At 34.5% G+C, this 14,909-nt stretch overlaps 1 protein-coding gene and 1 non-coding gene across 2 annotated transcripts; one reads left to right on the forward strand and one right to left on the reverse strand.

Annotated features, from left to right (window-relative positions):
- Positions 1 to 252: 252 nt before the first annotated feature.
- On the reverse strand, positions 253 to 14,909 carry LOC113766011 (probable leucine-rich repeat receptor-like protein kinase At1g35710). The gene is made up of 4 exons (XM_027310243.1): positions 14,152 to 14,909; positions 12,113 to 12,363; positions 11,720 to 12,031; positions 253 to 782 (listed from the first exon to the last, which is right to left on the reverse strand). The coding sequence occupies exons 1-4, from the start codon at positions 14,907 to 14,909 to the stop codon at positions 253 to 255; spliced, it is 1,851 nt and encodes a 616-aa protein (XP_027166044.1).
- On the forward strand, positions 10,586 to 10,689 carry LOC113767159. The gene has a single exon (XR_003467881.1). It is a non-coding gene; the product is annotated as a U6 spliceosomal RNA (small nuclear RNA).

A 14,909-nucleotide genomic window follows, 5' to 3' on the forward strand; every position in this document is an offset into this window, starting at 1 on the left:
CCTTTTTCTTAAAAAAAAAATGAAATTTGAGTTGTTCGTTATTTTCCACCTCTAAAATTTGAACTCAACTGGAATGGAACGGGACAGATCGTTTTGGAAAAGGAACAAGGTCTCCAACTTATTGAGGTTACCTAGAACAGGTGGAATTGAACCTTTTAGAAGGTTAGAGCTCAAAAAGGCAGTGACAAGATTGGATGGGTTTCCTATTTCTGGAGGAATGGAACCTGATAATAGGTTTTCATACAAAGACAACTATGTCAAGTTAACCAAATTTGCCAAAGAAGATGGAATTGTGCCGCTGATGTTATTGGTATTCACATCAACCTCAGTAAGATAGACTAAATGGCTTAATTCCTCAGGAATTGGACCAGACAAGTGATTTTTGCTCAGATGGAGGACTTGAAGGTTTCGTAACAAGCCAATTTCAGGTGGGATTTCTTGTGACAGCTGATTGAACGAGAAATCGAGATAAATGAGATTGGAAAGATTACCAATCTGGGGCGGTATGCTGCCAAAAAGTTCATTCATGGAAAGATCAACGTATTCAAGGTTTGGCAAGGATGAAAATGGAAAGTCAGAGAGTGTCGTGCTGACATTGGAATTTGTGAGGTTCAATCTGTTGACACTTCCATCAATATTGCATGAAACACCAGCCCAAGTGCAAAGGCTGGAAGAATTCTTGGCTTGGGTTGGCGATATATTCCATGAAATGAAAAGGGAACTATTCTTGTTGGCAAAATTGGCTTTCCATTTCAAGAGTGAAGCAGCCTCTTCAGCAAAATCTGATGCACAAACTTTGGAAGGAAGTGTTGGCGCTAGTGTATGTAGTACTAAAATAAACATGAAAAAAACCTCTCTTATGAAATTTGGAAGCATGATTGCTTTTGCTCTATCTCAGCTGAAGATGGACCAATTGGTTAATTTGTTTACTTGTATGAACTACAAAATGAGACATTGATGGATCCTCCCTTTAAATACAAGACTTCGGAGGTCGTTTTATCTTTTTATTTTTTTGGCCATTCTTCTTTCCTTATGAACGTACAAGTTGAAACTTAATATTTTGCCGTCAATTGGACTCTTATATTCTCTTGACCTGACTGATACTTTGCTAATTGTAATGCAGATAAAAGCAGTCCATTTCTCCTTTCCGTATTGAAACCAAGGCAAAATCAAAAGAGTTCAATTCAAGCCTACGTACTTTTTGTTTTCCTTTCTCACCTTTTGCAATTTCTTTTCTAAACATTTTTATTAAAATTTAGGTGAAATGTTGCTTAAATTGATTTCTGTCTATGAGGAAAAATACTCATAATTGAACAAACACTACCTCGATTTGTGCATAAAGTACCGATTTTGTATAAAGAAAATGTTTAAGTAGCCTTGAATTGAATTTAACCGATGCTACTTACCTTAAAAGACAACCAGTGACAACTATTGGTTTCATTACTTGCACTTGCTATTCCAAAATGAATTATATGTTAACAAAACTCATGTTCTCCGGGAATTATTCGATTACCAACTTGTTAATTCATGACTATAGCAAAAAAAAATACATTGTAGTTTTAATAAAAATTCTTGAATTAGTGAGTAACATATTAATTTTGTTCAACCAGAATATTTCCAGTAGAATCGTATTTAATTCAATTGTTGTGATTAATTAGTAAAATCATCTAGTGAGAATTAGTAAAAGTGATTTCAACTGCCGCAGTTCAACTGGAATGAGACAATAAATGTTGTTTTGGGAGAGGAACAAATTCTCCAGCTTATTCAGGCTATGTAAAGTAGGGTCCAAAAAGCGTGCAATGATGAGTTTCCGAGACTAGCTGGCTTATTGTCTTTGGAATTGAATTATTCAAGTGATTTTCGTTTTAAGTGGAGGACTTGAAGATTTCATAACAAGCGAAATTCAGGTTGGATTTTTCGTGGCAGCAGATTGAACGTGAAGTCGAGATAAATGAGAAGTCATAGCGTGTAGCGCTGATATGCTGCCAAAAAGTTCATTCATGGACAGGCAACGTATTCAGTATTTAGCCGTAAATAGTAGAATTTTTGAGGTTCAATCTGTTGACATACACGTACATTATTGCAGAAACACCAAGTGCAAGGGGCGGAAGAATTCTTAAATTCCTTGATACAAAATTATTGTAAGGCAAAAGTTTAAGAAACATAGTTGCAACTAATCCAAATCCCTAAATATACTTATGAGTTAGAATCAACAATTCTGTTGCTTTCTTGAGGGTCAATACTGATAATTCATAGCTTAAATTCTAACTTTCTTTTTGATTTAGTAAATGCCAAGTAGTCAAATTCTTGGTTTAGCTATCTCAATATATTTAATATGTTATCTAGATACTGATTCACTGCCTTTTGTAATAGCTGCTTGTATTTTAACTAAACATACACGGGTAGTTTCAGTGACAAAGCATGCCTTTTATATACTCCACCTGTTTAAACTCTACTAAAACTGACCACCATCATTTCTTGATCCATTTTATTCTTTTTTGTAGGTTCTGTTTGTGATTCATAAGACAAATCAATTTGTTACTTCTATTTGGATTCAAAAACTGTATTTCTCTTTAAATCTGGTCATTGTGATCAAAGGGACTGGACGAGTCTTAGTATGAACAAATTGAGGACCTTTCAAGATGTATTAACCGTTGATTATATTTTATTACTATTTTTCATGTATTTTGAATTAATTGGATATATTATTGTTAAAAAATTCTTGATTATGTACTTTTTAATGAAATATTACTAGTTCGTGTATAATTTTAATATTGTGGTCTTATGGATGTTAAATTAACTTTAGAACTTAATAGTTATAGTAATTATATTAAGAAAACTAAGGAGTAATAAGTGAGTTTGGTTGAGCCAGAATTAGACTCACAATCCGAATATTTTATGATCAAGTATGAGTTTCATATTTATCAACCTAAAACTCATAATAGTAAACCCAAAAGTGGTACTGATTACATGAGTCGAGATTGAATTTGTTAAAACCCAATTTACAAGGATCGATTGACAAGCCTACTAATTTTTCATTTTAAGAGGGCAGTAGTCACCTCTTTTTTTTTTGGATAAGTGGAAGGTTTTGAAAGTAGCATCTCTTATTTATGATCTCTTCTATCTTACCATCCAATTCAACCTTCCTTCGCCACTTTGTTTACTAAAAATAAACTTAGCAATGATATATTGAATTTTATTGACAATGACTAATATAGAAGTGGATGCAATAAAGATGAGTAACATAGAAGTGGATGTAATAAAGATGCTATGCAAGCACATCACTCTGCTTGAGTTTTTGCTTTTTGGCTTGTAGAATGTGCATTTTGGGTTGTTGGAATATCTTTTTGAGATATTTTCTTCTTTGGGCGGCAATTTGTGCCTTTGGGTTATGATAGTAGAAACATAGTGGAATTGATTGTGGTGGTCATGGCTCTAGTAGTAGAACAAAGAGTTTTCTATTGCTTTTTTTTTTTTTGTTTTTCTTGAGTTTTCTATTGCTTTTTTGTTTTTTTTGTTGACTAGTGGTTGGTGACAGTGGTGTGTTTTTATTTTTTTATTTTTAGAAGTGAAAGATTTTAAGTTTAGGATCTCCTAATTACAATCTCTCTTCCCATACCATCCAATCCAACTCTCCCCCAATAGTGGTTCAATTCTACTCTAAAAAAAATAGGTATGGTCATAGTTTTGGTGCGAGACAAAGGAGCGAAAAAGAGTTTATCTTTTCTTTACTTTTTTTTTTTAAACTTTTAGTATAAAGTTCCACAATGATATATTGGATATTCATCTAATATCTTTTGTTGACATAAGCAAACTGGGGCTTATTAGTGATCGAGTTCATCGAAATAAGGGGTGAAGGTGTAATTTTTTGAAATTAGAAGGGAGTTAGTTGAAATTCTTAAAAACTTCGACAGAGATTTCTTAAATTATCCCTTTCCAATGCAGACAAAGGAAATCCATTTGTCCTCCGAATTGGAACGAAAGCGAAATCAATAGAGTTTAATTCAGGCCAACAATTTGTCTTCCTTTCTCACCTTTGTGTTTCTTTTTCTAAACAAGTTTCATGAAGTTTCAGAATTCAAGTATTGAGTATAAAAGACACTGTGAAGTCAATCAAAAGTAGAATTTGACAGTCACCGGTCAGCTCCTTTAAAAGCAAGTTGAAAAAGACAACATCATAAACCAAGCCAATCAGCACAGAAGTGATTTGGTTTAGTGATGCGATGAGGGACTGCAATCAGCAAGAATAGGTAGGTGCATATTCATGAGTGGATAAGTCAGCATGTTGAATGAGCTCAATTGGAATTTTTACATTTTGGAAAAACCACTTCAGCCAGACCAAATTCCACTTCTCTTTTCCCTTGACTCAAGTGACTACTCTACTTGACGTCCATAGTTTACGTTGGTCTTGGAATACACGAGCAAGTTAAAAATTCTCAGTCAGTCATGGGCCTTCCGCAGTGGTACTCACTTTAGTAGCGTGTAAAACACCCACCCTACGAATTCATGTTGACATTCAAACTAGATTAAATTACTGTAATTAGCTACTTGTATATGTACCTCTCGAATAGCGAGAGTTGATTCATTGCTGCCGCTGACACTTCCGATAATCAATTTTTGGGGAAAAATTCTGGTATGGCTATACCCGCTGCTTGGGTGGAATTAGGTAGGGGTGTGCAAAAATTAGTAAATCCGAGAAATCCAATCCACAGCTAAGACAAAATAATCGAGATGTCTTATCTTGTTTGACAAAATTGGCTAACTCATATGCAACTCTATTGCCTTCCTTAAGAATCTAATCCGTAGCTAAGACAATCAACCTTTTCAAAGATATTTCTATATCATCATTCATCATTCTTCAGTAGATATTTGTTCGAGTGCATTAATGATAATGTGATGTGAATTTTGTCCTTAAATCTATTTGGCAAAACATATAACAGTGTGCAGTTCGCGCATGCACGGAACCGGATCCGTTAAAACAGGATAGCTGCTCAATATCTGCTCAAGCAGATTGAGCAGATATCCTCTCCTATACACGAATAATAATATGAATGCAGATTGGATCAGTGGCTTAGATATCTCATCCGCTGGCACCCCTGAATTAGACGCCATCTTTCATAGACCATGTGTGGTCCTTTCTTTTCTTTCATTTTTTTTTTGTTTCTAATTAATTTATACGGATGACAAGATAATTTATTCAAATCCATCAACTTAACATAGGCATCAATTTTATATGGATATAACCAGCTATGTTATGTTATGTTAATTTCAAAGCATCACTATGGTGAGTTCACTATCTTGTCTGTCATGGCATGATGCTTCAGTCATGAGATGATTGTTTAGATATATACCAACCATGAACAGATCAAGCACTGCCCAAATGAACCAGAAAACAAACAACAGAAAACTGAATATTTTCACGATTTCGTATCATTTTGATACTTGACATGCATATTCGAATATAGGCTTACAAACAACTATAAAAAGGAGCAACATCCCAGCTCAAATCCTCAAGTATCATCTGATTGTGGGAAATCAATCATCAAAGGCTGCCTGGAGGAGGACACTAGGGGGACTGAGCCGGATGACCTGTGACTGACACGTGTGATCTTTGTCACAATCTGAGTCCAAGAGCTGGCCCAAGTAATTTTTGGGTTGAAATCCACTAGCCCAAAATGATTAAACCAAGTTACATAGTAGCCCATGAACTCTAGTTCTTAAACCATTTACTTTGCTCTTCCTCTTCCGATGTGGAATGCTACATTTTCCCCACTTTTAAGACTTTGCGTTCTCGCAAAACCCATCAAAATCTAAACTGTCCACTTTATCATGTTCGAACTCTAGAGGTGACCTCCATCTAGGGCTTCACACGAGTCGAGCTATTCACGAATAGATCGCGAGTAGCTTGACTCAAAACTTGACTCGAGTTCAGTTAACATCGAACTCGAATTGAGTTCGAGTTAACCAAGTTGAACTCGAACTCAAAGATATTTAACTCATTAACTCGTGAGTCGACTTAATTTTATATATTTATATTTATATTTTTTTATTTTATTAGCGAAATTACATATATATTCTTAATATTTTATTATATGTTAAGAAAAATTATTTTTTATTCATATTTTTAAAAATAAAATAATTATTTTTTATTTTTTTAAGCTCAAACTCAAGCTCACTCAAATTTGAATCAAGCTTAAGTTTGAACTTTACATTGAGAGCTCATCAAGCTCGAGCTTGATAAAATTAAATCAAAATTTAGCTCAATTAGACCAAAATTCGACTTAACGCAACTCATTTACAGCACTCCTCTAGTTCAATGTGGCACTTAGTCCAGTAGGTTCTAGAGGTAACCCTCAAAATTCACCGGCATGAGACCAAAGTACGGCATACATAAAACGATAAACCAAGATATCAGGGGTTATTTAAGGTATTGAACTACGAAACTTACTTGTCGTCCCGGAAACTGTTCTTGATGCTGCAGATAAGATGGATGAAGTTAAAAGTAAGACCAGAAAGAAGAGTGTGGTGAGAGCGTTGGGATTCATGAATTCTGGAGAGAGCGGCAAATTCTTTGTAGCCACCACGTATTAGAAAAGTTGGTGCAAATGCTCAATTATGTATAGGGAAGATTTAGGAAATGGTTAAAGAAGGATTTGATGGAACACTTGATGCAAATGCTCAATTATTGTTGAGATATGCCAACTTTTTCTATAAATTTTTAAATTATTTTTTATATTAGAATAATTTAGTTAGTAGCTAAATACGTCTTGTTGTTAGGATATTTGTTAATCGAAGATGATGTTGGTTTGTTAACATATATTTTAGCTAAAATTTGCTAAGCAGAGAATTAATTTATCAAGTAGTTTTGTTGAGTTTTTTTAGAGAATTGTTAACTGAAATTGTGCTAGTTTGTTGTTTTATAAATACTGTAAATAGGTTACTGATGAATGAAGAACTCAAGTTCATTTTCCAACCCTTAATACAAGTCTATTATAAGTTTTTTTTTTGTAACAATAACTAAGATGTTCTTTCTTAGTTTATACTCTAAAAACCAACAATTATATATAGGGAAGATTTGGAAAATGGAAAAAGAAAGAGTGGATATTCATCAAAAGGGTATAATTTGGATAAATTTGTGAAAGAATGATGAGTAATTAAAAATGTGCAAAACTATAATTTTAAGAGTAGACTAGATAGCTTAGAAGAGAAAATAACAAGCACACAAGTAGGACGAAAATGAAAGTGAAAATATTAACAAAGAATTCATGATTTCTTTACCCCTCAAGACGGCTGAGGAGTTTCTTTCTAAATATATAATCTGTACATCTATGGCTAGAAATTAAAGGTCTTCTTCGCCCTGGTTTCTAAGTTATACGGGATTAGACAGTACAAGATTTCAGTCAACTTGAGCTATCATGAATTCCAATGAAGCAGTGAATGAGAAACTAGATAAGAGTGGACTGGAGTAACTGGACTCAACGGATCATCGGAAAGGGGCCAATTTGGACTGTACACTACAACCAGCAATTGACCAATCCATTGGGAGGATAAATTACATTATTGATTATATCTGGCAATTGGGCGGGTTCGGCTTATTTTAGGTGGGTTTATATTTGATTTTCATTTAAATAAGTTATCTTCAATTAGCCCAACTTTAGATTTGATTGATTTTGGATTGGATCATATTAGATCATGTCAAATTCATGGCCCAAATATAACCCAACTTATTAATTAATACTATACCTGGCAATTGGACGGGTTGGACGGGTTTTGGATGGATTACTATTAGGTTTTCATTTAAATGGGTTACACCCAATCTATCAAACTTTAGATTGGGTTAATTTTGGGTTTGCTCATATTGGGTCATCTCAAACCCATGATCCAAATATGACCAAATATATTAATTAATAGATTTTGATACATAAACTCTCTCAAATATATTTTCACATAAAAAAAAAATTTTCACACACATAAGCACATTTTTTACATAGATAGACATATTTTCACATACTAAAACACTCACAGATACAAACGCATACTCACTTTTTAAGTTCTTTTGAAATACTTTATGTTTACACATACAAACACACTAAAATACACATGTATGATATGGGAAGAGATGGGGGGTTTTGGCATGGGTTAGTGGTGTCAGAAATGGATTTAGCGTAGTGTGTATTTTGCAGTAAAATGCAGAAGGAATTGTGTTATGAAAGCAAGGGTTGGGTGGGTTGTTGGGTTTTGAGCATAATTGCCAGGTTTAATTAATACATTTTGATATATAAACTTCTTACATTTATTTACACACACAAAAAGACTTTTTTGACATACATAAACACATTTTCACTTACACAAATATATTTCACACACACAAACGCACACTCAGTTCTTAACCTTCTCGGAAACACATCATAAATAGAATAATATTTCATATTGGTTGTATTGTGAATTTTAGATAATAAATTCAACATTTAAATAGATTAGCTAAAAAAAATTCGTTTACGTTATACTTTTTAAAACTACTAATTGATTGAAACTTTTTTTTGTCACAACTTATTTAACACTTTAACCATTCATATTTTCTCTATTGTAAGTTCTAAAATGTATTTAAATTATTGAATGCTAGATTATATTATGCTTGAAAATGTAATTAAAAGACATAATTTGTTGTATTATAATATTGATGAGGAATTATTAACAATGAAATAAAACAAGTTAGAGAAAAGTGAAAGAATGCAATTAGAACAAATTTAAAACTCTATTCTGGGTACACAAAAATATTAACAAATAGAATCAAGTAGCAATTGGAGATTAGCGATAAAAAAAAAGAAAAAAAGGGGAGGAAAATAACAGACTCTTAAAAGGCATAATAAACTATTATAGAAGTTGAGCAACTATAAACACTATTGTAAAAGAAGAATGAGCATGATATTTTATTTCAAGTTTCTTTTTTTCTTTTAAATAAAAACTAAAAAATAATTGAAAACATATATATGAGAATTTTGAATACAAATTGGTCAATAAATTATTAACACATGTCCAAATGCAAGTGGTTTGGCGTATGTATATTGAATTTTATATTTATTGTTTTGAACTATTTTTAAACAAGTTGGGTATTGGATGCCCTAATAAAAAACTCAATCCGCCAAATGAATAATTTAGTTTGTTATTACTCAACCCAACAAAACCCATAACTCAACTAACCTAACCTATCCTTTAAAATAAATGAGGGTGAGTTTTTTTTTTTTTTTTTTTGTCGACAGTGGGTATCTGGGCCCGTGGACTGGTTACCGTACGACCCAACTAATCAATGGGGGTGAGTTGTTAGGTTATGGGTTTTGTCGCCAGTTCTATTCTTGATGATTAGTCATGCTTACTTCTTTACTACTTTACATTAAAAGGAATCGTACTTGTGTCCCTTTATAAATTCAAGAAAATGTATGTAACACTTAGTACTTGTGTTGTTAGTTACCTTTCTGAATTAGTCCGTGTTTGTTATGTTATGGGAGAAGATATTCCCTATTGGCGTTATTTCCAAGAGTAAAAGGGCAATGGTGAAGGGGAAATTTTCCAAAATCTCTATATGGAATTGGAGACACCAAAATGGATCATGACTATTGTTCAATGATGTTTGGAACTGATTCACACACTGGCAGTAATACTTTCTGTTCTACTTGGATTTCCTTGTATTTAATTCAGAGACATATTTAGTAAAACACTGAACGATTATAATATCAATTATTCCACATACGTTTATCAAAATTTTTTTTAAGTACGATTAAAAATTTGATACAAAATTATGAGTTGAAGGAAATAGCACATATAAATGTCTGTGTGAATAGTATGACCAAATTCATAATTTATCAGGTTAAAAAAAATTGGTGAATTATTATGAATTTAAAAGATTATGCTACATTAATATCAATTTTAACTCATATCCTTATGTATGAGACAAAAGAGTATTTTAATTTTCATCATCTTTTGAATTTTATGTGTATAAATTTATCTGAATTTTCTTATGTATCATAACTACGTGCTTTATAACTTAAAAAAAATGACATCATCCTTGACAAAATTTCAAATTTTTTTCATAAATTGAACAAGCTTTATATATATATATATATTTATATATATAGCTAAATTGTGTGAGTATTTCTTAAAAAAAATTGTGGGATTTTTTTTATTGTAGAAACAATATGAATATAATGCAATTTTTTACAAGAGATGGAGACTCTTATTTACAAAATAACCAAGCAAAGAAATACTATTGTCTTGAGATGAATTCTTCTCATATTTTGGCTTAATAGTAGACCAGATCCGATGATTAGATTTAGATGGAGTTTGTATAATTTTTTTCTAGTCGGAAAAGGGTGGAATTTAAGCAACAGAGAGGGGACAGGGAAATTAGAATGATTCATATGAAGTCAAGTTCTCCTTTTGTGGATTGAAAATTAGGCAAAATGCATATCCATTCAATAGTTCAATGTTGAATGTTTTGAGCCAGTTTTGATGGCAATAAACAACGTTAAATCCTTCTAATTGCTGCTTAGTTCCCTCATCGGTCGTGTACATGAAATTATAATTGCCTGTCCTTAAACATCACATTCTATAAAATTGGAATGATACAGAAAAGATTAGCATGACCCCTGTGCAACGATCACACGCATAGATTGAGAAATGGTCCAAATTTTTTTGGGTCTATCGGTTTATGCAGATTTGGGTCTAAATCTAAAGATGACTGATACATTGACGTTCAAGAGTCAATTTAGGCTATTTCTGTGCTGATTGGGCCCGAGTGAATTTAGGCAAAATCCATGAACCACTCATATCTTGATGTTCATAACTGATTTAACTCATTGGGGCATAGTTATTAAATCTGACTTGAATTTCGAGTCAGAAAGGTGATGAGTTCATCAGATTACCGGTTCAATTGCAGATTCCACAATAACTCTCAATCAACGGTGCTTGGACGGACTTTTCCTGGTTCACCGATTGGACCGTATAGTCGCTGACTAGTCAACGGGTTTGTCACTTGACCGATCTAATTATTGACCCAACCCGACCCTATGACTGATTCACCAAGTTGATCGGTTTGACCGTCGGACCAAGTCAAGTTTTATTACTACGTGTTGGTCGATTTTTTTCTTTAATTAACAATAGTATTTTGGATAAATTTACAAAAATGAACAAGAGTAATAGACAAAGAATAATTGTTTGACTAGAATAATGTTGCAATAATATGTTTCGAATCTTAACTTAGGTAAGTTTTAGGCAGGATCAATTTGGTTCTCAGATACAAAATATTATATTATAGAGATTTGATCTTAGAAAGGTAAACGTGATGTTGTATATCTTTCATGTTTGGCAATTCATGTGATGAATTGAAGTTATTAGGGTAAAAAAAAAAAGTGCTTATGTAAGACGTATATTATAGAGAATGATTTTTCAAAGGTAAACGTGATGTTTGATATGGCTGGAATGATATGGAAAAAATACTTGAATGGCACCCAAAAATGTAGAGGAGCCAACTGGGCTTAGTAAGTAAAATGCTCATCTGCTTTGCTCACTGTCCTATCACGGACAAAATAATAAACACGAGATATTGAATGAAAAGGAGGCAAGATTCAAGGCAAAATGAAATTACACCTTAATTTATTTGTTACCAAAAAAAAAGAAAAATAAGAAATATCCTTTCTGGGGCCATTTGTTAACTAATACCTACCTACTTGTTGGCCACATGTTGCACCCACAGATAACAAACTAGAAATCATATGCATGGTTGGCCTAGATTCTGGATTCACATGTAAACATGCCTCTGCTATCTTGAGGATGAATACCAGGATCTTTTCAATTTCTTGTGTGGGATGCGAAAGTCTCTGGTCCAACAACTCTTTCAATTCTATGTCTCCAGTTGTTGAAGACATTAGATGGGCAACAAATTCACCAGGGTGCTTCCCCTTGATTATTTCCAATGTCAGTACCCCAAAGCTATAAACATCACATTTTTCAGTGACTCTCATTGTGTAGGCAAATTCTGCATGGAAAATCATGTTATCAGCGAAACCTGTACACATAATACTCGAAAATAGAGAGAAATTATAACCCTGTTAATTACCTGGTGCAATGTATCCCAATGTGCCAGCTGGAGTGGTCCAATTGGATGAGTCCCTCCTGAGAAATTTAGCAGTGCCAAAGTCCGAAACATGAGCCTCATATTCTGAATCAAGCAACACATTGTTGCTTGAAATGTCTCGATGAACTATTGAAGGTGAACAATCATGATGCATGTAAGATAGTGCTTGAGCGACACCTTTGATGATGTTCACCCTCTTTTCCCAATCTAGTTCCTTAGCTTGTTCGTCAATGCTGAAAATTTTGGCCAAGCTACCTCGCTTGAGGTACTCGTAGACCAAAAAGGAGTGTTTAGAATTTGAGCAGTAACCATGGAGCTTCACAATGTTTCTATGCTTGATGTTTGTCAATGCCCTTATCTCGTTCAAGAAACTGTTGAAGCACACCTTCTCGGGCAACAGGTGAAGCCTCTTTACAGCTACTAAGTTAGAAGGTGGTAGAATTGCTTTGTAGACACTTCCAAAACCTCCTTCACCTACGCAGAATATTTCACTGAACTCTTCTGTTGCTTTTATAATTTCTCTGTACATTGCTTTGCCATCATATGTGGATATGGAAAACAAATCAGCATCCTTGACATTCTCTGTGGTCTTCCTTTTTCTTTGTCGACATATTTTAAGAGCTCCAAAGAATGCAGAAAGAAGTAAGAGTGATCCTAGAAGAGGGAGCACAATTACAAGTACAAGATTCAACCCCTTATTCTTTACATGCTTTCTAATTAATTGAGGACTTTCACAAGCTTGTAAACCAGGAATATTGCCACACAATCCTTTGTTTCCCCTCAATTCTTTTATGGCGAGAGTTTTAAAGGCTCCTCCATAAGGAATTGGCCCCTCTAAGTTATTGAAAGATATGTTAATATGCAATGAACCAGGTAGTTCTGCCAAAGCATTTGGAAGGAAACCAGAGAGGTTGTTATGAGAAAGATCCAATATTTCTAGACTCTGAAAACTCCTGAACTCAGATGGTATTTTTCCCGTGATGTAATTATGACTCAGATCCAAGATAGAAAGGTGAGTTAACTTGGCCATCTGAGGTGGAATCATTTGACTTAGATTGTTGTTGCTCAAGTTCAGGTAAAACAATTGTTGGCAACGTCCTAAATTTTCTGGGATAGATCCACTCAAGAAGTTTCCTGACAGGTCTAGATAAAGCAGATTTTTTAGCAAACCTAATTCTTCAGGTATTTTGCCAGAAAGGTGGTTATATTGAAGAGTTAGATTTAGCAGAGAAGCCAGATTCATAACTTGCTCTGGAATTTTCCCAATCAAGTTATTGGAAGAAAGATCAAGCCTTTGAAGTTGAGACGCGTTTCCCAGCTGCGAAGGGATTCTACCTGTGATGTGATTGTCTGCAAGCAAAAGTGCTGCCAAGTTTGGGCTTCTACCCCAGTTGCCAGAAAGTCCACCAAAGAAATCATTGTTCCTAAGATCCATGAAATTCAAGTTTGGATAGATACCAAACATCTCTGACAGGTTCCCGGTTAGTTGGTTTCCATCAAATCGAACTCTGATTAAACTGGAGCAGTTTTTCAAGCTTACAGGGATTGGACCAGTTAGCCTGTTGTTGCTTACTGTGAAGTTTTGAAGTGTTCCGTTTTGGCAAAGATGTTCTGGCAGATGACCAGACAATTGATTTGTATCCAGTTCCATCACAGCCAACTTTGTCAATTGCCCGAGCTCCACTGGAATGGAACCAGAAAACTGGTTTTCACGGAGAAACAGAAATTCCAGGTTGCTCAGATCACCAAATGATTTAGGAATAGAACCATTCAGTTCATTCCTGTCTAGTTCCAAATCTGTAAGTAGCTCTAGGTTGCCCAACTCTTGGGGAATTGAGCCTGAGAGTTGGTTATCATAGAGATGGAGGACAGTCAAATTCGTCAGATTACCCAGTGATGTTGGAATTGTCCCAATGAGATTATTTCCAAACAAGCTCAAACTCTGGAGTGATTTCAACTGCCCTAACTCTACTGGAATGGGACCGGACAGATCGTTTTGGAAAAGGAACAATGTCTCTAGCTTATTGAGGTTACCTAGAACATGTGGAATTGAACCTGTTAAATGATTAGAGCTCAGAAAAGCAGTGACTAGATTGGATAAGTTTCCTATTTCTGGAGGAATGGGGCCTGAAAATTGATTCTCATACAAAGACAAGTATGTCAAGTTTCTCAGATTTGCCAAGGAAGATGGAATAGTGCCGCTGATGTTATTGGTATTCAAGTCAAGCTCAGTAAGATGGACTAAATGGCTTAATTCCTCGGGAATTGGACCGGACAAGTGATTTTCGTTTAGATGAAGGACTTGAAGATTTTTTAACAAGCCAATTTCCGGTGGGATTTCTTCTGACAACATATTGGCCGAGAAATCGAGATAAATGAGCTTGGAAAGATTACCAACCTGGGGTGGTATGCTGCCAAAAAGTTCATTCATGGACAGATCAACGTATTCAAGATTTGGCAAGGATGAAAATGGGAAGTCATAGAGTGTAGAGCTGACTTTGGAATTTGTGAGGTTCAATCTGTTGACGCTTCCACCAATGTTGCATGAGACACCCGCCCAAGTGCAAGGGCTGGAAGAATTCTTGGCTTTGGTAGGCGTAATATTCCATGAAATCAAGAGGGAACCATTCTGGTTGGCAAAACCGGCTTTCCATTTTAAGAGGGCAGCAGCCTCTTCCGCAAAAGCTGACGCACAAACTTCGGGTGGAAATGATGGGGCTAGTGTATATAGCACAAAAAGAAACATGAAAAAGGCTTCTCTTGTCACGCCAGTACGCAT

The sequence above is a fragment of the Coffea eugenioides genome, chromosome 3, assembly GCF_003713205.1.
Source record: "Coffea eugenioides isolate CCC68of chromosome 3, Ceug_1.0, whole genome shotgun sequence".
NCBI lineage: Eukaryota > Viridiplantae > Streptophyta > Magnoliopsida > Gentianales > Rubiaceae > Coffea > Coffea eugenioides.